This window comes from Fukomys damarensis, unplaced genomic scaffold, assembly GCF_012274545.1.
Source record: "Fukomys damarensis isolate Sample0158 unplaced genomic scaffold, DMR_v1.0_HiC HiC_scaffold_1, whole genome shotgun sequence".
NCBI lineage: Eukaryota > Metazoa > Chordata > Mammalia > Rodentia > Bathyergidae > Fukomys > Fukomys damarensis.
Genome location: NW_022900913.1, coordinates 68534378 through 68556811, shown reverse-complemented (window position 1 = coordinate 68556811; position 22434 = coordinate 68534378). Strand labels below are relative to the sequence as shown.

Genomic DNA, 22434 nt, shown 5'->3' with positions numbered 1-22434 from the left:
TGACCTTCCAGCCTCTCGCTTTTATAGGCACCTTTGATGCAGGCCACGGGGTACCCGCCAAGCTCCACCTGGCCCAGGAGGCGGTGAGTGAGTCAGGCAGTGGGAGGAGGAGCCTGGGTGAACCCCACTGCTGGGCACTGCCCTCCAATGCGACGTCACCCTTTTGCCAGGAAGCCAGGGGCAGGACAGGACAGCTCAGGACAGACTCCATCCCCAAGGCAGAGCCAAGTGCTCCAGAAGGTGACAACCGCTGGGGACAGCTGGGGGGGCAGTCCCACCAGCCCCAAGGGTGCAAGCTCCCCACACCAGGCTCTGGAGGCTCAAGGATCACCCCCTGCTGATCACCACCCTGGGGTGTGCAGCCAGGCTCCTGGAGGTTCCATAGGAACCTGGGAAGCCACTGAGGGCCAGCATATCACACCGGTCCTTTCAGGGGCTCTCTGAGGCTCCGTGAGGTCAGTCTTCCCTGCGGGTGCTGGAGGAACAGACTGAGGACACCCACCCGCCCCACTGCTCAGGTCAGTCACCCTGGCCAGAGTCCTCCAAAGTACCCCCAAAGTCCTTGCACATCATGTGTGAAGGCAGGCTGCCTGCTGTCTTACTCAGAACAGTAGGGACGCCCCAGCCACGTGCCACACGCTGCCTCCCTTAGTCACCAGCTGACTGGAGCCTCACTTCCTCATCTGTAAAATGGGGACAGCCACACCTTCTGAGCTGTGTCACCCATCGTCAGTGGAGGGAGCCTGTGCAACACGGTGGGCCGGTGGGGTCTAGGACTCTTTGGAGCAGAGGGCTGGGAGACCCCCCAGGCCAGGAGTCAGGAGCACTGGTCCTCTGTGGTCCTGTCCTCGGGGTCCAGGCCAGGGTGGAGATCTGAGCCACTGTCCCCAGGAGGCCAGCCTCCCACCTCTACCAGAGCGGCCCTCAAGGGTGTGGCAGGGCCTAATTAATGTTTACCTGCCAGAGCAGGGGCCTCCGAGTTCCTGTGGGATATGGGGAGCCCCAAGCCTTGGCCAGCCAGCCTCCCTGGGCCAGAGGGTGCTGTCGGTCCCAGCCCCACACCTCACATGACCCCTCAGGCAGAGGTGGGTGGAGGCTTCACCTCTGAGGGATGCATGACACCTGCACACGTTGCACAGATGTGTGTGCCCGTGACCATGTGGGCCATGCAGGGGCCATGAGCTCACGCAGAGCCCCAGACCCTGGCTGGACACCCAGCCTACAGTGCCCCTCTTGGGAGTTCACCAGCCTGACCGCCCCACCACAGGACTCCGGCAACAACTGCCCACCCACACCCTGCGGCCACTGCTGACTCTGCCCATGAGACCCGGGCCCCCTTAAGCACAGCCCCTCCAGTGAGCCCCAGTGAGCACACACCTGGCCCTTGGCTGAGACACGGGCCCCCAGTGCCTGGGGGGCACAAGGCCAAGGGACAGGAGAGCCACAAGGCCCAGGACTGGACCCTGGCCACAGACACCTGTGCTCTGGCCCAGCTCCAGGCCCTCTTGGTTCTGAGCCCCAGCTAAGCCAGTTCCCTCTCCTCCAGCCCAGCCTGTGCCCCACCCCCGGCAGGCCCTCTGTGACCCTCTTCTGGGGACCTCAGCACCTAGACGCCCTCCAGCCAGAGCCTCATAAGCACCTGCAAATTCTGGTCCCAGAGCTGACCTCGGGCGACGCCCAAGGGAGCAACTCTGCCTCCTCCGCCATCGCCACCTCCGCCCACCTCAGAGATGCCCCTGAGCACCCTGGGACAGTCCAAGTCAGAAAGCCGGATCCAGCCCCAACCCCTGGGCAGGAGTGTGCTGGCCGGTCTGGTGCCAGCTGCTTCTCCATGGGGAATTTGCCCACTTACCCGGCTTACTCACTCACAGGACCAGCGGGTTCAATCATCAAGTCCAGAGACAAGCTTTTTAAGTAGCAATTTGCCAACTTAGCAATTACTAATTCCTTGTTAAAATGTTTGTTTAGGTAGTGAAGTATGTAGGCTCTCTCATGGCTGAAACCTGACGATTTCTTGTGTGACCTGAGCTGTTCCTGTCACAAACGTTAAGTTTTGTGATGGCTCAGGGCTGGGTGCATAGCTCAAAGTAGAGCCCTTTCCTGGCATGTGCAAGGTTCTGAGTTCCATCTGTAGACTGCAAAACAAAAGGGGGGACAGGAATTTGAGGCTGGGAGTGTAGCTCAGGGGTAGGGGCTTATCTGCCTAGCTTGCATGAGCCCCTGGGTTCCATCCCCAGCACTGAAAAGTTTCTTTTAAGTTTTGTGTAGTCTTTTTTGTCTATGCTTCCTCCTACTTCTGCTTCAGAGATGTGAGCTCTCTGTATTTTTGTTTCATTTGGGTTTGGGTTTGGGTTTGGGTTTGGGTTTTTGAGACAGGGTCTTGCTATGTAGCCCAGGCTGGCCTCAATCTTGTGGCGATCCTCTGGCCTCAGCTTCCTGAGTGCTGCGATTACAGGTGTGCACCATCACTCCCAGCTTGAGCTCGAGTCTGTGCTATGCCCACAGACCCTGGCCACAGTGTCCCCTGGTCCAGACTCCGGGAGATGTGGCTCGTCTGTCACCGCAAAAGATGTGCCCAGCATATCGACTTTCATGTACCTGAGAGTGCCCCACAGGCTCCGGGTGGACATTAGAGGCCACACTCTGAGAACCTAAGGAAAGGACTGTCCACTGGGCATGGGGAGCGGCAGCTGTGATAGATGTGACCCTCGGGTAGGCAGGGGCCGGAGGGTCATCCTGTCTGCAGTGAACAGATGCCAAGTCTCCTCCTTAAAGCCCCATGGAGCAACAAGGGTAAGAGGAGAGAGAGGCTCATCCCTAGCTCATCAAGTTCTGCTTAGGAAACAGGAGACCAGAAGCCAAAGTGGCCTGAAGGTGGGTGAGGCCTGCAGACTCGGGGTGGGGGTGGCAGGGGTCTCCATGGTCATCAGCAGAGCCCCCAGGAGGAGAGGACCTCAACTCATTTCACTAAATAACTAGACTTATAAATTTAAATAAATGAATTTAAGCCATTTAGTCAAATAATGAGTTTAAATAAACCGAAACCATCTAATTAACATGAATGTGTTAGCTAAACTGAAGTCCTGATTGAAAGTTCACACATTTTGTCTTCATGTGTGTGTGTGTGTGTGTGTGTGTGTGTGCGTGTGTGTGTGTGTGTGACAGTCTCACTATGTAGTTCAGGTTGGCCTTGAACTCATTGTAGGCTGGCTTCAAATTCACTGTGATCCTCCTGTCTCTCAAGTGTTAAGATTACAAGCATCCACTACCATGTCCCGCACCTAATGTCTTTTGTGGGTTCAGAGTCCCATTCATGATCAGATACTGTAATGAATAGTCATTTCTTCTTCACCTCCTACAGTTTCTTAGGCTTGTACATGCAGTTCCCCAGCCCTTGCTTTTCTTCCATGACCTTGATACTGTTTGTTTGTTTAATTTTTTTTTTTTTGAGACACAGTCTTACTATGGAGTTCAGGCTGGCAATCTTCCTGACTCAGCCTCCTGAGTGCTGGAACTACAGGCAAGTGTCACCACATGTGGCTTGACCTTGACACGTTTTAACTCATCCAAATCAGTATTGTCCATGTTGCTGGCTCTGGCTTTGGCTTTGTCAGTGTTTGTCCATGAGGGGCCCAAGGTGCTGCATTTTTGGCAGGATTGCTCAGCAGTGACGCTGCCCTTAATTATGCACTGCCCTTCAGTTATGCACTTATCCAGTCTACTCATCTCAGCGGCAGGATCTGAAGAGTGTCAGCCCTAGCGACCTTGAGCACGATCATCAGTAGAGGAGGTTTCTGCTCGGCTGCTTCACTTTGATGTTGCTGTTTTTCTCCCAGAGCTTAATAAACATCTTAGGAGAATAACTTTGAGAATATACAAGTTTCTTCTTTTTATCAAACTTTTAAAAACTTACTTTCTTGCCTGCCTTGCAAAGGCCAGCATGCCCAGCTAGTATTTGTCTTTTTGTAATAAGTCTTTTTCACTTAGCATAATGTCCTTAAGGTTCACCATGGTGTAGAATGTTTTGTTGGTTTTTGGTGTTTTGTTTTGTTTTGTTTTTTACTTCCACTTAAATTGCACATTTTATTTCTCCCAATCTCAACAAAGGCACAGAAGATCCATCGTATCCATCTTAGTAGGGTGAGATTAGGGGAACCGTCGTTAAAGCAAGTGAGTGATGAAAAGGGCTCCCAAACGCTGGGCACAAATGTGTCTGCCAAACAGGTGGAAGTAAACAGTGCACTGACCTCAATGCTTCATGAGTCAGCTGCATCCTTGAAACTGGCAGTCCAGCCAGGCGTGGTGGTGAGCGCCTGTATCCCAACACTTGGGAGGCTGAGGCAGGAGGATCTCTGTGAGTTCGAGACCAGCCTGGGCTACAAAGTGAGTTCCAGATCAGTCTGAACTACATAGTGAGACCCTGTTTCAAAAAACAAAACAGAACAATAGAAACTGGCAGTCTGGGGAGGGGTGTGAGGGAGTGAAGTGGAATTTGCTTGCTATTAGCTCACCCTTTCAACATTAAAGAGACCGGGAGAGAAATGTTTCCAACATTTTACCACATATATTTCTTTGTATGCAGCCTAAGCTGAGAATGCCAAGTAAATGGGTCACAGTAAAATGCAGCAATTTAATTTTTCTCCAATCAAAATAAAAAAAAAACAGCATGATTGCACTTCTATTAACATTTGCAGTTAAAGTGTTTTTGCTTCTATATATGATGGTTAAAAATCATTTTTTTCATAAAATACTAGAGCAACCAATTTCACCATGGAGTAAAAGTAAAAACTGGGATTCTTTGTTAAATTAGTCCAAAGTGGCATTTAGGAACTCAGCTGTAGGCTGCTGTGCTGACACCACAACAAATCAAAGGGTGGGGCTGGGGCTGGTTGTTTCGGTTTTCTACTCAGTATCCAGTGCTCACAGATGAAGTTGTAGAAATGTTCCAGTTGTACGGCAGGGATCAGCACCCAGGTGTGCTCCTCAGGTTGGATGCTGGAGAGTGAGGCACGCTTTGTCAGACCCGTGTCGACTACCTAGTCATCAAAGTGAAAAAATTTATCATCTCCTCCTTAGTATTCCATTCCCCGGAATTTACTTGGTACCACAAGATACCTCCAATTCCACCAAATCCTTTCACAAATTGGGATCCTTCTGTGACTTTTCTGTGACAATTTCCAATGTAGCTCCAAATTTTTTATAGTTGTTAGCAAACCATTCCAAAAGGGGCACGCTTTCGATCAGCTCATGTTCCTGTTCTTTCTGTCTCTTGGTCTGTGAAATGAGATTTTTCCTTCTCTTGCTCTGAAGTTGGAGAATTTTCTCCTCTTCTGTGCCTTGGCAATGAAGAAAATATCTCACTATATCCATATCTTCATAGACTATTAGAATCTCTATAGCTCTCATTTCCAAAGCTTTTAGTGTATCTTCAACTCCAAAACAGTACTTGCCCGTGTCCTGGCTAATTTCATCAAAGTATCATCCTATTAATTTCTTCTCTTGACTGAATTTCATGTTTGAGGACTGCAGTAGATAACTCAGTAGCTTGGTTGAGTCCATTTTCACCACCATAGGATCTATCGATTAACTTCAAAACTTTCGATTGCAACCTCTGATCAGACATATCAGATTGACTTAGTTCAGGTTTAAAGTCGGCTGATACAGCTAAAACAAGACCAGCCGCATTCACTCTGTCACCAGAAATAAACAGCTGTACAACAGCTTCTGCTACTTTCCAAACGTAGTTATGTGGCTTTTCCATTCTTAAATGGGCAAAAACGCAAGGCTGACTGACCTCCTCTACCGTTTCTCTGGAAGATCCACAGTGAATTTGTGCAGGACTTCTCTCGCATTTCCTTGGAGTGGGCCGAAAAGTGCCACCATCTATTACGATGAAGCCAAACTTGCTGTCACCTGAAAGTGGTACCTAAGAGCCTCTGCATGGAATTTGTCCTCACCCAAATACAATGACGTATTCATTGGTTTGAAAGGCTCAAAGTCGATTTTGACTTTCTTTTCCTTTCCTTCTTCTGTTACAGTTGTTCCACAGTAGACTACCAGACCATTTGGAGGCACTTTATTATTAAGTTTGAGTCTCTGGTGTACAGACGTAACGGCTCCCAAGACTGAAAGGGAGTTTGCTCTTGACTTAATGTTAGATGTAGTTCCAAAATCATCTGCTAACTGATAGAGTTCTCTACCAGACAAAATGGCCCTGACAGTCCTACACTCTAAACTAAAATGGTTCCCTTTTATGAAAATGAGCCACTTGGCGGGGGAGTGAAACCTGTCCCCTCAGGAGAAGCAAAACCTAACTTGTTGCTCCACCTTGCTACATGGGATCCTCCCCTTCCAATCACCTGGCGCCCCATTGCCTGCCCAACAACCAGACCGATTCTTGACTCTCCCCACTGCACCGCCCTATATAATCCTCACCCGAGTCCATCTTGCCCTCTCTCGCCACTGTTCGAGGTAGCTCGGCAACTCTTTCCTCCCAATACACCTTGTCTCGAGTACTCATTTTCTTGAACTAACATTTTTGCCACTTGTGAAATCTGGTCTTTGGGAGGAATGATCAATAATATCATGCTGGTGCCATCATTGCTGCGGGCTGCTTCCAAGCTCTTCCGAGCTTCTTGATCTTCCAGATCTCCACGTGCGGGTGGGCAGCACTGGGGTTGACCGCCATCTTCTCGCCTCCTCCCTAGAGCGGCCCCACCGGCGGGGAGACACCAAGGCCACAGAGCGCCCCGCTGGAGCAGGGCGGGCCCCATTCCTCATGTCCCCCAAGAGACCCTCCTCTCCCTACCTCTTGGAGTCTCCTCGTTGGCCACTGGTCTTTCCTTCCCCTGCCTTACCTCAGTGTAGAATGTTTTAAGGCTGGACAATGGTTCCTCATGGATCACACTTGGTTCCTCCACCCCTCTGTCCACTCAATTAGGTTGCCTCCATCTTCTGGCTGTCTTGAACAACGCTGCTACGAACACGGGCAAACAAACTCCCAAACATTCCATTCAAGTATCTGGATATGTACCCACAAGTGATAATGCTGGACAATATTTGACTATATTTTTAATTATTTTAATACAGGGTATCATGTCATTGTATATTCCAGGCTTGCCTCCAACTCTCAGGGACCCTCCTGCCTCAGGCTCTCGAGTAGAAAGAAAACAAGAGCAAAGAAAACCCGTGACACTAGGACATCACTTATTGGCAATTCCAGGGGGCACAGGACCTCTAAGGGCTGCTGAACTTCCTGTGCCAGAAAGCAGAACCCAACACTGGGGAGATTCTCTAGGACCAAGTGTGATCTACAGATTTCAAACCCAGCCAGGGTAAAAGTGTGAAAGCCACAAGCTGTCAGAGAACGCAAAAACATTTAGTTTTGTGATCATAATTAACTTTATTTTTGATTCCAGAATCAGGCAGCAGTTGACTCCACAAAATAGAATAAATGGTCCAACGAGCTGACCAGAGAAGGCTGGTGTTTCCAGACCAGAAGGAAGAAAGCAGAAACAAAGAACAAAAAGTAAATTTCAAGGCTGCTTTCCTGGCCAGGCAGGACCGGGAGGCAAAATCACTCAGAAGTAACTCGTTAGTCCAAGTGAGTAGGAGGAGGGCAGAGTACTAGAGGTCACGAGATTGGAGCTGGCCTGCATGGGAACCTGGCTGTTTCCAGTCCTGTTTCTGGGCATGTCAGATAAGCAGCTTTGTTTCATCTTGGGGACATGAAACTTCGCATGAGCAACACCACCTTTATGTTTTAGCCTGGCCTATAGAGGAGTTTAGTCCAAAATAATGACTTCCTGAAACCTTTATTAAACAAGATCAACAGTCCCACCCAAACAGTGAGTAATTGACAATATTGTTCACATAAGCTCTACTTGTAAAAATTTTATTTTTAATGCATTACCTTTTAAAAAACAAAATGCCATACATAAAAATAGAATATTATGGGGCCGAGGATTTAGCTCAATGGCACCACGCCTATCTCACAAGCACAGGGTGCTGAGTTCAATCCCCAGTACCAAAAAAAAAAAAAAAAAAAGAACATTCTGAACCCCCATGGACCCATTACTCAGCTACAAAATGGTCAGCTCGGCTCCCAGAGGCCCTATGAGTTCATCTGTCGGTGTTCCACCCTCTAGAACATGTCTGCAGAAGGTTGTAACCAAGCAAGAGCCTGAGGATGTTGTCCTGGACCAGGAATGGCTGCAAACTTTGAGCATCTGCAGATCTGAGACAAAAACAAAGATGTGGCTGGAGACTGAGGAATGGTCAGCTCGGCTCCCAGAGGCCCTATGAGTTCATCTGTCGGTGTTCCACCCTCTAGAACATGTCTGCAGAAGGTTGTAACCAAGCAAGAGCCTGAGGATGTTGTCCTGGACCAGGAATGGCTGCAAACTTTGAGCATCTGCAGATCTGAGACAAAAACAAAGATGTGGCTGGAGACTGAGGAGCAGAATATAATCACTGCATGTTTTCATAAAGCCACAAGGATACAGCTAAAAGAGAGAGAAAAAAAAAGAGAAACAGAAGATGTCATCACTCGAGCCACAGACTGGGAACCAGTGGTCCCTCAAAGAAGCAGAGAGAAATACTTAGTAGAGGAAGGTTCCTCTACTAACTGAATAAGGCAGGTGAGGCACAGGAAGGAGGAGCCAGAGAGGTTTATTTCAAGGAACTCTCCCCACCCATCTTGCAGCAGTCACATCAGGACAGAACTACAACTATGAAGATCTTTTCTTTTTCTAAGATCTTTTTTTTTAGTTGTTTTGTTTTTTGCGGGGGGTTGTTTTGTTTTGTTTTTTTTGTGTGTGTGGTACCAGGGATCGAACTCAGGTCCTTGCGCTTGCTAGGCAGGCCACCGAAACGCTGAGCCTAATCCCCGGCCCCTTTTTTTAAGATCTTAATTGGCTTTATTTTGTACTCAAAAATCAGGTTGGGCTGAGGATTTAGCTCAGTGGTTCCATCACTTGCCTCTCAAATACAAGGTCCTCAGTTTGATCCTTAGTACCAAAAAAAAAAAAAATCAGGTAACATTTTACTCCATTAAATGGTTAAGTGTTCTCATGATCCCCACAAAAGAGGTTGTTTTTATAGAGGAAAGGGCCTTGGAGGAAGCAGAAACAAAGAACAAAAGCAGATCTGTCATTTCAAAGTTACTTTGCTGCCGAGTGGGCCTGGTGTTGCATTCCTGTGATCCAAGCACTCAGGAGGCTGAGTTAGAAGGATCTCAGAGAGTTTGAGGCCTGCCTGAGCTACATAGTGAGACCCTGTCTAAAAAAAAAGGACAAGAGGGGAACTAGTACGTGGGGATGTGTTGAAGGTATCCCTGGGAGCCTGACCCATTCAGTGTGTGTGCACATGTGTGTCTGTGTGTCTGTGTTAGAAGCTGAGACCAGAAAGACAAGGACAAGCCGGGTGCAGCCAAGTGAGGAGGGTGTGTAGAGAGCATTCCAGGCAGAAAAGCCGGCTGTTGCAGAGGGGACGGAAGTGGCAGGCAGGCAGGAAGAGAGGGAGGGGAGGGGAGGTGGTGCCGGGGGTAAGCTGGGCCTGGCAACAACAGAGGGCCTGGTGCAAGGTCCCCTCCTGCAGCAGAGGACCAGGATGGCTTCTCACATGCACCCCTTTGGGGAGTCACCCCCTGTGGTTGTCCTGGTCCCCCATGGTCATAGCAGTGCCACAGAACCAGGAATCACTTCCAGTCATGGAAACAGATCCATGGCAAGAGAAGGGGCTGCTTTCCTCCTTGTCTTCTTTTTAGATCACCATAACCCTTCCTCCAAGCCCCTGCCCCTAAGGCCCACCTTCCTTCCCAGGCCAAGGCTGGGTTTCACCTGCACATGGGAGTTCACTCAACACCCCCACACAACCAGTGCAGCAGGCTCACTGGAATTCACCTGAGTCAGGTAGGCAGGGGAAGGGTGCTGCAGACACTGCATGCCCCCAGATGCCCCAGGTCTCCCTTGAGTCCAAGGAGACATCAACTCATTTTGTAGGCTTATGGGGAGCTTCTTTTGGGTCACTCCACATGGATCTCAGGTGTCGCCAGCCAAGGGTGTGCAGTTCTCAGCTTGCAGTGGTTTCCTCCATATCCCCCAGAGCTGAGAGAAGGGACAGAGGTCCGGGGGGGGGTGCACGCCAAGGCATTGTGGGGGAGAACAACATGAGACTTGGAGCAGGCAAGCGGAGAGAGTGGTTTCCTCCATATCCCCCAGAGCTGAGAGAAGGGACAGAGGTCCGGGGGGGTGCACGCCAAGGCATTGTGGGGGAGAACAACATGAGACTTGGAGCAGGCAAGCGGAGGGATCTGGTCCCCAGGCTGCCCCATCAGAAGTTGCCTGAGTCACCATCGGGGGCTGCCCAAGACCATGGTCACCCGCAGACATAGATGCTGGGTGGTGTGGTCGCCGTCCCTAGGTAGTCATCCTAGCCTGAAGTTAGGGGTCTGCCCAAGAGAGGGGACCCCAGAAGCAAGAGGTCTGCTGCACATGCACCCTGTACCACTGGAGCTCCAAGCCACACAGGCCCAGACCCAAGAGGGGCGCATCTGGCGTGAGCTCACTGACCCCCACAGTCTTCCAGGCCTGCCCCAGTCAGCTGAGGTCTGAGCAATGCTCCCACCCCCAGGGCGGGGGGTGTGGAGGAATTTCCAGGGCACCATCTCCAGAGGATCCTGCTGGGTGAGAACCCGTCCTAGGAGGGGTGGAGGACGGCGGCCTGGGCACTGCATGGAGGAGGCTGAGACTGGATGTGGGTGCCGGCCCCTTGTGTGGGCCTGTGCTTCACGTGGGGAAAAAGCAGGTACAAGGTAGAGATGCTGCGCTTTATTGGGGAAGGGCAGACCAGGAGGGAGCTGCCTATGGGGCATCAGGGCCCAGTTCCATGAACAGGGCTGAGAGGGGCAGCCTCATTTCTGGTGGCTGAACTTCTTCCCCGTGGCCCCATCAGAGCCTTGGTTGGCAGCCTTGTCGGTGGCTTCCTGGGGCTTCTCAGCTCCTGGGGAGGCAGGGGCGATGCGTAAGGACAGCGCTGTTGCTGGCTGTCCTGCACTTGGCAGGGGTGGGGCGGCTCCCTCCCCAGGAGGCACCGCTGCAGAGGACCCTCCTCCTCCCTGCAGCCCCTAGACCTTTCTGTGCAGCCTCGGGGGGGTCCACTGACTGGCCTGCAGCGGCACCTGTCAAGAGAGGGGCAACGAGATCCCTGTGAGTCACTAGGGAGCCCTTGCTGACCACAGCCCCACCCCTGCCCCCTCCAACCCAAGGGACGGAAGCAATTGGGGTGAAATCCCTGTCCCTGCTGCCTGAGCTCCAGGGATCTTCGCCTTCCCCTCAGGGCCCTGATGGAGCCACTGGGGACCAGGTGGGGCCCTTCCTACCGGCACTCCCCTACCAATGGGCTCTGGCAGCGTCTGGGACTCCTGGTGCACCGCTGTCCCTCACCTCCGCTGGCCTATCACCCCTTGCTACTGGTATGGTCGGGTGTCGCTGGAGTCTCCAGCTTGGTGTGCAGACCCACAAGGGCCCCTCTCTGAGCATCCAGGAGGTGCATGCGGGTCATGCCAGGGGAGGGCACCCCACTCACCTTCCTGGCCCGTCCCCTCCACCTGCTGCTTCAGGTCCTTCAAGCCCTTGCTGGCCATGGCACTGGGAGGTTTGTGGGTGCCTAGGACAGCTGTAGTGAAGCCGGATCCTGTGGACCACGGTGCAGACCCAAGCACAGCTCAGGTTTTCAAGGCCTCCAGGCTGGCCCGCCCCGTGGGGGGGCTGAGGGAGGTTCCAGGACATGGGCTGACCCATGGCAGGCCCTGCCCAGGGCACTGCTGGGGGCCAGGGGGAGCTGGCAACAGTGCAGACCCCTGGGGGCCCACTGTGGGGAGGTGTGGCCCGAGCCAGGGTCCCAGGAGGGACTGGAGTGCCGCGGCTGTGGGCCAGCCTCCCAGAAAGTGCTGAGGGGCAGGAGAGAGTTCCCACACCTCTGTCCCCTGGGGGCCCAGCTCCTTCCTCCTCACCCCTGAGGGTCCCCACTCGCTCAGGAATCAAGGCCGCAGGTGACACTGATAGCAGCTGCCACAGTAGGCACAGCCCAAATGCTTTGTGACAACCACTTGTACAGTTTGTGCATCACCTGGTCGAGAGAGGAGACTGAGGCAGAGAGGGGGTGGAGTTGGTGGACTCTGACACCGTGGGACGGGCTCTGGGACCACAGACCACCTGTCCCCCCCTGGACCCTGTGGACACAGACAGGGAGGTCGGGTGAAGACCCCCAGGGAAGGGGGACACTGTCAGGAGCAGGTGAAAATGACAGCCCAGAGCGGGAAGCAGAAAGGAAGGTGCTGTCCTGTGCCACACTGGGGAAGGGGACACTCGGAGGCCACCAGTGCCTGACCAGTTGGGAGGAAGCACTGCTCAGGCAGGCAGGAAGCTGCGGGTGTTTGCTTTACTCTCCCAGAGAGGGTGATGCTGCTTGTCATCCGGCCCAGGAAGGAAGTGGAGGGATGGCCAGTCCAAGGAGGCGACAGACACTGGGGCCAGACCTCTGGGGTCTGGGACCCGGGGACCCGGCCCCTCCATGAGCCTCTCCACCTGACCTTGCTGTGAGCTCACCAGCACAGTTTCCGATGTGCCTTGTGAGGGGAAATGGTTTCGGGGCTTCAGTTGATTTGTTCACTTGGACGAGGGTCCTTGCGGATGGAGGATAAGAGATTTGAACAAGGAAAAAAGAATTATTCTGCAAGGAAGCCAGGTGTGGTAGTGCATGCCTATGATCCCAGCACTCAGGAGGCTGAGGCAGGAGAATCACAAGTCGGACACCAGACTGGGCTACATAGTGTATTCAAGGCCAGCTTGAACTGTGTGAGATCCTGTCTCAAAAAGAAAAAACAAACAAACAAACAAACCCCATCTGAATTCCTCCTAAATTTCAAGCTCCTCGGTCTTTGGGGGAGGGAGGAGGAAGAGGGCAAGGTTAGGACAGGACCCAGGCCTGAGACTTTCCATCACCTCTCCAGTGGTCTGGAACCACCGTTGTGAAAGCCGGTTGTGGTACACACACAGCACAAGGTCGTGATGCCCTGTAGACCTCAAAAACGTCCTAATTCTTATCTTGGCGTCTTGCTGGGTTTGGGATTGGGTAAGCAGAGGGCAGACCGGGCTGTATCACCACTCCAGACAAACATTCCTCGGGTGACTAAGGTGTCTACACACAGAGTTAAAGTCTGACCGAGATTAGGGTAGCAGAGGGCGCGGACACACTGTGGAGGCCCAGGGGCCTGGCTCTTCATCCTGCTTTAGTCGCAGCACGAGGGGCCTTCAAGTCCCTGAGGAGTGACCCAGGCAACTGTCATCCTCGGAGCCCACACGACAAATGTCACCTGCAGCAAACTTGCGGGGGGCTAGTCATACATTGCTGTGTGGTGGGATCTCCAAACTTCATGATTTTCAGGTCAACTAAAAGCAGGTGAAGCTGGAGGCTTTGTTTTGGGGCTTTTTGTTTATTTGTTTTAGTTTGGGTTTTTGAGACAGGGTCTCTATGTAAGGCAGGCTGGCTTCGAACTTGCGGTGATCTTGCTGACTCGGCCTCTCGAGTGCTGGGAGTACAGGTGTGCAACAATGTCCAGCTGTTAAGGATTTTGAGGGGTCACATGCCTGACACGGGCAGAGAGCCCTGCAGGAGGCAGGGTAGAGTGGTGGGGGCGCGGCAAGTGGGGTTTAAAGACAAAGAACCCTGCAGGTGCCCTTGGGTGGGAGCAACTTTGTGGGAGGGATGGAGGCTAAGACAGGTCTTGCGTGTGTGTACATGCGTGTGTCCAGAGAGTGAGTGTAGAGCAGAAGCAGAGGGGCCCTTGCAGACTCCCGCAGCTGAGGCAGGGCACTGAGCCCGGGGAAGCCTGTTCCCAGGGCCCCATCTGGTGCCCCACAGTACCCCAAGGAGACCCTGCTCCCCTCATGTTCTGTCAGGCACCCCAGGCTGCAGCAGCTCCCGCTCCTATGCACATGTAGGTGAGAGCAGGACCTTCCCTGCCTGCCTGAGCACCCCCACTTTGCAGGAGCAGCACCCGCTCCTTCCTGCCTCCCAGCAGTGGATGGCCCTGGCCGTGTGCCCAGGAATCCACCTGGCATGGCTGCCCTGGGCCCCCACTCCCCAGAGCAGGGGAGGTGGTGTGGACGGACCTGTCTGGAGTCCGGACACCCCGGCCGGAGACCCTGGAGAATTGCTTCCAAGCTCTGGGCTCCAGGTAGATGTGGTAGGTGTCGAGGTCCCCAGACAGCAGGATTCTGAGTCCAGTGCAAGTGGCCCTGGGTGGGCACTGAGTAGCCTGGTGTGGAGTCTGCACTTGAACCTGGAGCCAGACAGAGGCCTGTGGGAGTGACTCACTGGTGGCTCTGCAACCAAGCCGCCTGGATGTGCCTGAACTGTGCCTGGTCCCCAGCTACCCAGCTGTGCGCCCCAGGCAATTGGCCTAACCTCTCTGGTCCAAGGAAAACTTGGGCCCCTACCCAGAGAACCAGGGATCACCCAGCTCCTCCTGACCGGTTTGTGGGAGGTCGAGTATGGGAACACAGCGCAGTGCCAGGACACCCTGGCCTGGAGAGGTTCACTTCCATCATCCCCTTCCCAACGTGGCTGCGAGGTTGCAGTTTAATGACAGCTGGCAGCTTTAGGACAGGAGGGGAAGCCCTGCCCCCTGGGGGCAGATAGAAAGACAGGGGGTCACCTTGTGTGTCTTCAGGGACAGACTCCATACATCCTCACCCTGGGTTTAGACCTCACCACCATTACTTATGTATTTATGAGCCGAGGTCTCACTATGTAGTCCAGGCCAGCCTTGATGCAATCCTCCTGCCCCGGGTTCCCAAATGCTGGGATTACAGGGCACCACCATACTCAGCTTTTTCTTTTTTAGACGAGGTTTCCCTGAGTTGCTAAATTGCCAAGATGGGCCTTGAATTTATAATCCTCCTGCCTCAGCCTCCTGGAAAGCTGGAATTATAGGCATGCACGGCTGTGTCTGGCTAGACCTCACCATCTTTGAAAGTTACAGGCTGCCAAGGGAGGGGATGTGGATATCCCTGCTCCCCTAGGACACTGGGGCTCACAATGTGCCCAGGTCACCCTCCTCTGCTGCCCTTGGGTCCCTTGCTGTGTTTCTGGGTCCACCAAGCTCAGGGCAGTGGGAGGTAGGCTGTGGGAGGTTTGGGTCCCAGAAGCACCCAGTATGTCCCCATAGTGTCACTAGTCCTTGGGCAGGGCACAGGGGCTTCATGGATACTGACGCAGCAGAGAGGAGAGGAGACAGAGCTGGGGAGAGGTGCATGGTTTATTTGAAATCATTTTAAAAAGAAAAAAGAATTCACAGCAGCATTTGACCTGTAGGGTTAGAAGGACTAGTGGACAAAGGGGCTGAAGGCAGGAGGTGACACAGTGGTGGCACATGGTGGCCATGGGGGCAGAGGCTCCCCTGGAGATGAGAGAGAACAGGTCCAAGGCGGAGGGACATCCTCGGGCCTGCGGGGCCCACAGCAGCTGTCTAGTTTCCCTCACTCTTGGCCTGGAGAGAGAGAGAGACTCACACTGGGCTCCACACCGCAGTCCGAGTGGCTGCCTCAGGGTCCCTCATAGGGGTCTCACCAGGCCGGGGGTCACTTCTCCCACAGTCCCTGTGGGGGCAGCGGAAGATCAGCGGCTCCCAACAGGTCCTACAACCCAGGGGAAGTGGAGGCTCGCAGCAGGGGCCCTGCCCAGGCCACTCCTACCTCCTCAGCTGCTCCTTCCTCTGCAGCTGCCTGGTCCTCCTGGGCAGGGACAGGTTGATCCAAGTCCTCCTGCAGGGGAACAAGGGGGCCTGAGATTTGAGGGAAGTCATCTGGGGCTTCTCTGAGAGAGGTCATCTGGGTTGCCTGGGACTCAGCTCCCACCAAGCTGACCCCAGGTCCTGGGTACCCCTGGTTGAGTCCCTTGATGAGGACACTTGGGGTGAGGGTAGGGTAGGGCTGGGATGGCAGAGGTTTGTGAATCACACAAGTGCACACCTTTGTCCCAACTGTCCCTCCAGCCCTAGGAGGAGGGCTATGTCCTAGTTGTTCATGGGGACCCTGAGGCGAAAGAGGGCTGTTAGCAGCAGGCCAGCTTGCTCCGGCACTCTCTGGTTCCCAGGCACAGGGACCCTCTTCCATCTCCTGTCCCCCTACATGCCAGCCTGACACCTCTTGCCTGGGTGGTCATGCCAGCAGGGATCAAGGTCAGCCTGATGATTAGCCCAGACCCTGGTCTCCACCCCGAATGCTGAGCTACTGTGGGGTCATCCTGCCCCTGGGTCATGGAGGGGGCATGAAAGGGCACAGAGCTGGCCAGGGGGGCTAGGGTCCCTGGGTAAAGGGCAAATGACCACCTGCTCATCCTGCTGCCCCCAGGCCAGAGCAAGAAACCCCAGGCATGGGTACTCAGTCCACTGGGGCATTGTGGGACTGGGCCTGGGTGTCACGGAGTGGTGTCCCCTGAGGCACCTCTGAGGGCTTATCTGTTCTTCAGGATCAATGTGGGGCTGCCTGGCACCTCCCCCAGGAACTATCCCCCAGGGCCTGGGCTCCTGGCACACATGGACATGGAGCCAGGTAGAGCCACTTCCTGGGGCTCCCTTCCCTACTGCATTCCACAGCCCAGCGAGACACACACCAAGACCCAGAGAGGTGACACCACTTCCCAGGGCCACATGGCTGGGCAGGGCAGGGCTGGGATGAGGACGGGGAGCAGATGCCCCCTCCAACACAAGGACTCATCTTGGGGGCCCTGGAAGCAGCTTCCTGTGCAGCCCCCAAAGCAGGCAGAGTGGAACCCTTCCCAGCCTTGCTAGAGCAGGGCAGCCCATATCAGCTGTGGGACCTGGGACCTGCATGCTCCAGGCCGGGGGCACCACGCCCGCATGGACTTGCTAAGCAACCTTCCTATTACTTCATCTTTCAGGCCTCAGATTCCACACTCCACTCATGAGACGTCTGTGCTGATTACATGAATCAATGAGCATAAAGACTCAGGCATCTGGGCAGCTCACACGGGGCCATCTCCTCCCTGCACTGTCCGCTGGGCTACATACGTGTGTGCACTCGGGTGTACATCACAACACACACTCTGCATAAGGCACATGTGCGAGAACACACACCCTGCATAAAGTACACATGCAAACTCCATGCACAAGGCGCACATACCCACACATGCACGCATGCCCGCACAAAGGCCAAAACTAGGGTGTGGTCGAAAGCCTCGCTGCCCTCCACCACCAGGGGGCGCTGCTCCCCCACTGCTCCTAATGACCCAGCTGGGCGAGGCTGGGCAAGGCTGGCCCCTGGGCAGGTGGGTGTTGGCTCTGTGGCTGCTGTCACCAGTAGAGCCCTGTGCATACTCATGCATTGTGGCCTCTCCTAGTGCTGAGAGCCAAGGGGCGGGCATGGTCTGGCCTCACCTTCCCTGTCTATAAAATGAGCCCTGCTCCCCACTGCAGGAAATATGAGGTGAGGGCCAGTGGACACTGTCCTAGGCATGTCCCACAGAAGTGACCCATCCCCCAGCCGCCCCTCAGGCCCAAAGACATCTGGAGACCAGGCTCACCTTGCGCACCACTCCAGCAGTGACCACAATGTTCTCCGCTTCCTCCACGGTCTTGTTGGCCACAGTGTTGACGCTGGTGACCACAGCCTCACTCACGGCATTGGCCTGTTCTTTAGTCTTCTCGGCCACTGAGGGAGCACCAGAGGACACTGGTATCGCCCTAGCAGCACCCCAGCCTTTCCTTTCCAAGCCCCTTCCCTGCCCCTATCTAGGAATGGGAGGCACAAACCCAGCAGGACCCCAGCTGTAGTGAGGACCTAGGCTTGGATGCAGGCACTTTGGCCCCCACTCCACCTCATTGCCTGGTCCAGGGTCCCCTCACCTGAGGTCACGCTCTGCACCACGTTCTCCTTGGTCTTGGCTCCTTGAGGGGAAATGGAGGCATCAGTCCAGGCCTGCATCCCAGGTTCTGGGCAGACACCATAGGGCAGGTGGCCAGGATAGGGCAGAGGGGTGGGGACAGTCTGGGGTCTGGCAGCCCTATCAATGGGCCACTTCCTGCTGTGTCCAGAGGAAGAGAAGGATGAGAAGGAGACAGGACAGGATGGGGGACAAAGGAGCCCAGGGACACTGCAGGGTCCAAGAGCCCAGACCTTGGCTGGGTGTGGCCAGGGCCTCAGAAGCGGCAGCAGATGCAGCTGAGTCACCAGCTTGGTCTGCCCTGCATCCTTTCCTTGGGGCAGGGACACCTGCAGCTGCTCTCAGCTTTGGGGCCTAGCTCAGGACCCAGCTCAGGGTGAGTGTGTTTGTGCACAGACAGGTGGCAGCCAGGCTGAGGTCTGAGGAGTCTCCTGGTGCATGGAGACCCTGTCCCAGAGACCGGAGAGGCAGCTGGAGGAGTGGATGCTTCAGGGCTGGGGAGCCCGCCTCGATGGCCAGGTCCTCACCCTGCCACAGCACCTCGGCCAGCTGGGAGGAAGGGCAGATCGAAGGTCACGGGCACCTGTCCTGGCCGCCACCCTGCCCTGCCCCACCATCCGCACTCACCCACATACATGACCCCCTCCTTCGTCTTCTCAGCTGCCTCCGTCACCCCCTGCTTGGTCTTTTCCACAGCGCCCACCACGCCCTCCTTGGCGATGGAGAAACCCTTCTTGAAGACATCCATGGTGGAGGTGAGGATGGAGACAACGGCTCTCTCGGCTGTGGGCTGGAGCTGGCTCGAGTGCGGCCACAGCCCGGTCCCCACCGCCCGGCACTGCCTCTTATTGACGCAGATGAAATATTGATGCTGTGGCTGCTGGCGGGAGCCCAAGCCAGCCGGGCAGTGGGGGTGGGGCGGCCAGGGAGGCGTCTCCAGGCAGACACAGCAGAGAGCAGGGCCAGGCCCCTGCAGGGTCACCCCTGCCCTCCTGCCCTGTCCCCCAGGAGGGTCTGGGGGCCTGCAAACATCCTGATTCATGCCCTCATCCAGCCCAGGTTGACCACGGCCTGTGCACAAAGAGGACAGGGGCCATGGCTGATGCCCAGCACCCCGGGTAAGGCCGGGGCTGGGTCCAGGAGTGACTGCCCCACCTGAGCCCGGGCTCCAGACTGACCTTTTGAGTAGCAGGGCTGGCCACGAAAAGGCCTCCCCGTGACCTGTACTCTGGCTGCTGGCTGTGTGATCCTGGAGGGCTCCTTGCCTTCTCTGAGCATCTTCCCGGGAGCCACAAAGAAAAGGGTGCTGAGGCAGCGCCATGAGTCCCCCCCACTTCCTGGCTACCAGTGGGAGTGGGCAGCAGGTTCCCTTGATATAGGACTTCCAAAGGGGGGAGGGAGATAGCATAACTCCCAACATGCTAGAGGTCAGATATGCCGAGTTTGTGTTCCCTAAAAGTGAAGAATGAATTCTAAAGAACAGAGGTTTAAGAGTGGGAGATGTTTATTGAGAGAGAGAGCTCCTAAGAGGCAGGAGGTGACCCAAAAGTGGGTTGCCAATGAGCCCACTTCTCAGAGGAAGTTTTACAGAGAATCTCAAAGTAGGCACAAAGTGGGACAAAACTGTAATCAACCAATAAGATTACAGAACAGCTGTTTAGGTAACAGTGATCCGGCAGGGAAGAAGGTCATGTAGAAGGTGTGCATGGAAAGAACAAGGACCATTTTTTGGAAAAGATGAGTCAGGAGGTCCTGGGTGACTGATGCCATTCTAGGCTTATTGGACCATAGCATTCTGTTTATCCCTTGGGGAGGAATGTAGGCCTAGTCCGTCCATCGTTACCTTGAGGCTGGTCCTTCAGTGAATGTGCCTCTAGCCACAGTCATAATGTGCTCTCATCTTCTGCACTGATTCCCTTGAGGGCTTAGCCCTGCCTGACTTCCCACATATTTCTACCTAACTTAACTGTCTATAATATCCTGAAACCAAGGAACCACTTCCTGCCATTCCTGTGTATTTCCTGGATGCCCCCAGGACAGATTCCCAAGGGGATGGTTTGCAGGGCCACCCCTGTGTCCTCCATACCCACAGTGTCCAGGGGCACAGGAACCAGCACACGTGGTTGGCGGCCTCTGTGGGGACCAGGCAGGGGATAAGGGGGGCCGGACGAGACCCACAGAGCGGGGCTGGCCCCAGCCACTTCCTCTCTTTGTTGTCCCCGTGTTTTCTTTTCCTTCTGTGATTTGACTTGAAGACCACGTCACTGGCAGTCCTGGAGTCACTTGCTGCCTACGCTTGCCTGGCCACAGAGATGATCCTGACTCTGCTGATCAGCCTTGGGGGCCCCCTGGGCTGGGGGGTGCTGGGAATCAGGGCTCAAGCTCCTGACAGCAGCTTCTCTGATCCCCAGAGACCCAGGCCTCTGGTAGTCCTGGGAGCCAAGGTTGAGGATGGTATCAGGGGACCCGGAAGAAGGTAAGGAGGGCTGGGCCTGGGCATAGATCCTGGGCAGCATCTGTGGAATGGGCCAGTACTGCCTGTCCTGGATCCAGCAGTGATATGTGGCACTGGACCAGGGCATTGGGGGCACTTTAAGGCCTGGATTGGGCACCAAGAGGGACAGGGAACTCTGGATCAGGGGTAGGGGGCCGGCTTCCCCATGTGCATCCAGAGTGGATCCCTGGGACCCTGGTTCCCTCAAACTCCAGCTGGGAGGCCCCATTCCTCTCTAAGGAAATCACCCAAGGCTTGGGGGCAAAAGTCCTGGGGACAGGGCTTGGGTGTGGGCACCCAGGGATTTGAGACACAGCCCTGCTGGAAATGGGCAGGTGCTCCCACAGCCAACATTCTCTCTGTGCAGGGCCAGAGCCTCTCTGGCTGGGAGGACTCAGGAGGGCGTCCCCAAGGTTGGAGGAGCCCAGAGCCTCCTCTCCAGCCCCCTACAATCAGAGCAGCAGGTGCCATTGCCAGGCCAGGCATGCAGCCAACTTTGGTATGAGGGAGTCTCCCCAGCAACTCCTCACAGAGGAGGAGCCAGAGGCTCAGAGAGGCTGAGCAACTGACCCCAGGTCACACAGCTGAAGGGACCCGACGCTGTTTCTCTCTGGGATCCAGAGAGCAAGGGTCAGCTCCCAGAGACTCACAGGAGTGAGGGAGGGGATGGTATGTGGGGAAACACCACCCTGGGTTCTGCTCTGGGCTACCCTTGGTTCTCTAGGCTGGAGATGTAGCAAACCTTGCTGGGAAGCCCAGACTCCTAGACCTGATTTCAGGACCCAGCACGCAGCCTGCGCTCCCAGGGCCCTCGGTTCTATGCTCATCTGGATGGGGGGACAGGACAGCCCCCCTCTTCCTCCCACCCACCCACTGGCTTGTCTGGGATGGGATTGTGTGGCCCCCAGTACTCGCAACAGGCTGGTCCCCTTCCCACCTGCGGAAGCTGAAGACCCACGGGGCAGGGGGAAGCATCCGGAGGGAGCGAGAAGGGAAGGAACCGCTTCCAGGATGGAGGCTTCCCTGCTCCTGGGAAGGAGGCGGAGGTGAGCAGGAAGCGCTGGCCTGCGACTCCAAGGGAGGACACTGCGGGCCCAGCCCCCCTTTCCCCTGACAACCCTGAACAGAGCGACTCCGTGCCTGATGCCCAGAGTCCCCTCTGGCCAGGCATGGCCAGCTGCCTCTTCAGCCCTGGGGAGCCCCTGGGAGGAGGCCGGGAGCCAGGGCCCTGTTCACACAGCTGTGCGGACCTGTGCTGGGCGGAGCCTTGAGAAGGTTTGCTCCCAGGCCCAGGGCACCGATGTCTGCAGTGCTGTCCCCCAGGGCCCGGCCCTGACGTGTCAGAGACAGGCCCCATATCTGCCAGGCTGCAAGCCCCAAGTATCCTCTAACCTAACCAAGGAGCTAGAACACGAGGGCTGCTCCCTGTGGCAGGGCGGCCGGGCGCCAGCATCGGGCTTCTCCCAGGGGCAGGGGTCCGGCTGTCTGCAGCAGAGTGCTCAGGCTGTACCCCAGGCCCCTGTCCCCTCACGCGGGCCACAGCCCGGCTCCCCGTGCCACACTCGGAGCCCGGGCTCATTCTTTCTGGGACAAAGCCCTTCAAGCATCTCCCCGACCGGTGGTCATGCTGCTGGACAGATTCAGGGCTCCAGAGCGAGGCCAGCGGGGCTTCTGTCCCTTCCTGGGAGGTCTCAGCCCGGGCCTGGGCACTAAGTGCTCCCCTAGCGGGGGGGGGCACCACATCCATTATCCGCCCCTCCCAGCCACTCTGCCGCCCGCAGCCTGTCCCCAGGACCGCAGCTTCTCCGTGTTTCCAGGAGTGGGCAGGGCCCTGCTCAAAGTCACGGGGTCCAGAGAGGGCGGGCGGGAGAGCTGGGGCCCCCGTTCAGGGTGGGGAGCAGGCCCGAGCACCCCGTACACACCCCAGGTCCCGCCTGACCCTCCACAGACCCTTGGAGAAGGGGGCTCCCCAG

General features: G+C 55.5%; 2 protein-coding genes, 1 long non-coding RNA gene and 1 pseudogene across 3 annotated transcripts in view; 1 reads left to right on the top strand and 3 right to left on the bottom strand.

The window, feature by feature from the left end:
- Positions 1-5036: 5036 nt before the first annotated feature.
- On the bottom strand, positions 5037-6688 carry LOC104861261 (annotated as a pseudogene).
- Positions 6689-10827: 4139 nt separating this feature from the next.
- LOC104861202 lies at positions 10828-11714 on the bottom strand. The gene is made up of 3 exons (XR_779931.1): positions 11587-11714; positions 11132-11179; positions 10828-11001 (listed from the first exon to the last, which is right to left on the bottom strand). It is a non-coding gene; the product is annotated as an uncharacterized LOC104861202 (long non-coding RNA).
- Positions 11715-15309: 3595 nt separating this feature from the next.
- Sncg (synuclein gamma) lies at positions 15310-18818 on the bottom strand. Its single transcript, XM_010622580.3, has 5 exons — positions 18595-18818; positions 17930-17971; positions 17608-17735; positions 15759-15827; positions 15310-15553 (listed from the first exon to the last, which is right to left on the bottom strand). Exons 1-5 carry the CDS (start codon positions 18713-18715, stop codon positions 15533-15535), a joined length of 381 nt encoding a protein of 126 aa, XP_010620882.1. The 5' UTR covers positions 18716-18818; the 3' UTR covers positions 15310-15532.
- Positions 18819-20201: 1383 nt separating this feature from the next.
- The window catches only part of Mmrn2 (multimerin 2), a 12091-nt gene continuing 9858 nt past the window's right edge, over positions 20202-22434 (top strand). Inside the window, exon 1 of the mRNA XM_033761756.1 lies at positions 20202-20443. Coding sequence (XP_033617647.1) covers positions 20280-20443 — 164 coding nt within the window. The 5' untranslated portion in view covers positions 20202-20279. The remainder of the gene's footprint in view (positions 20444-22434) is intronic.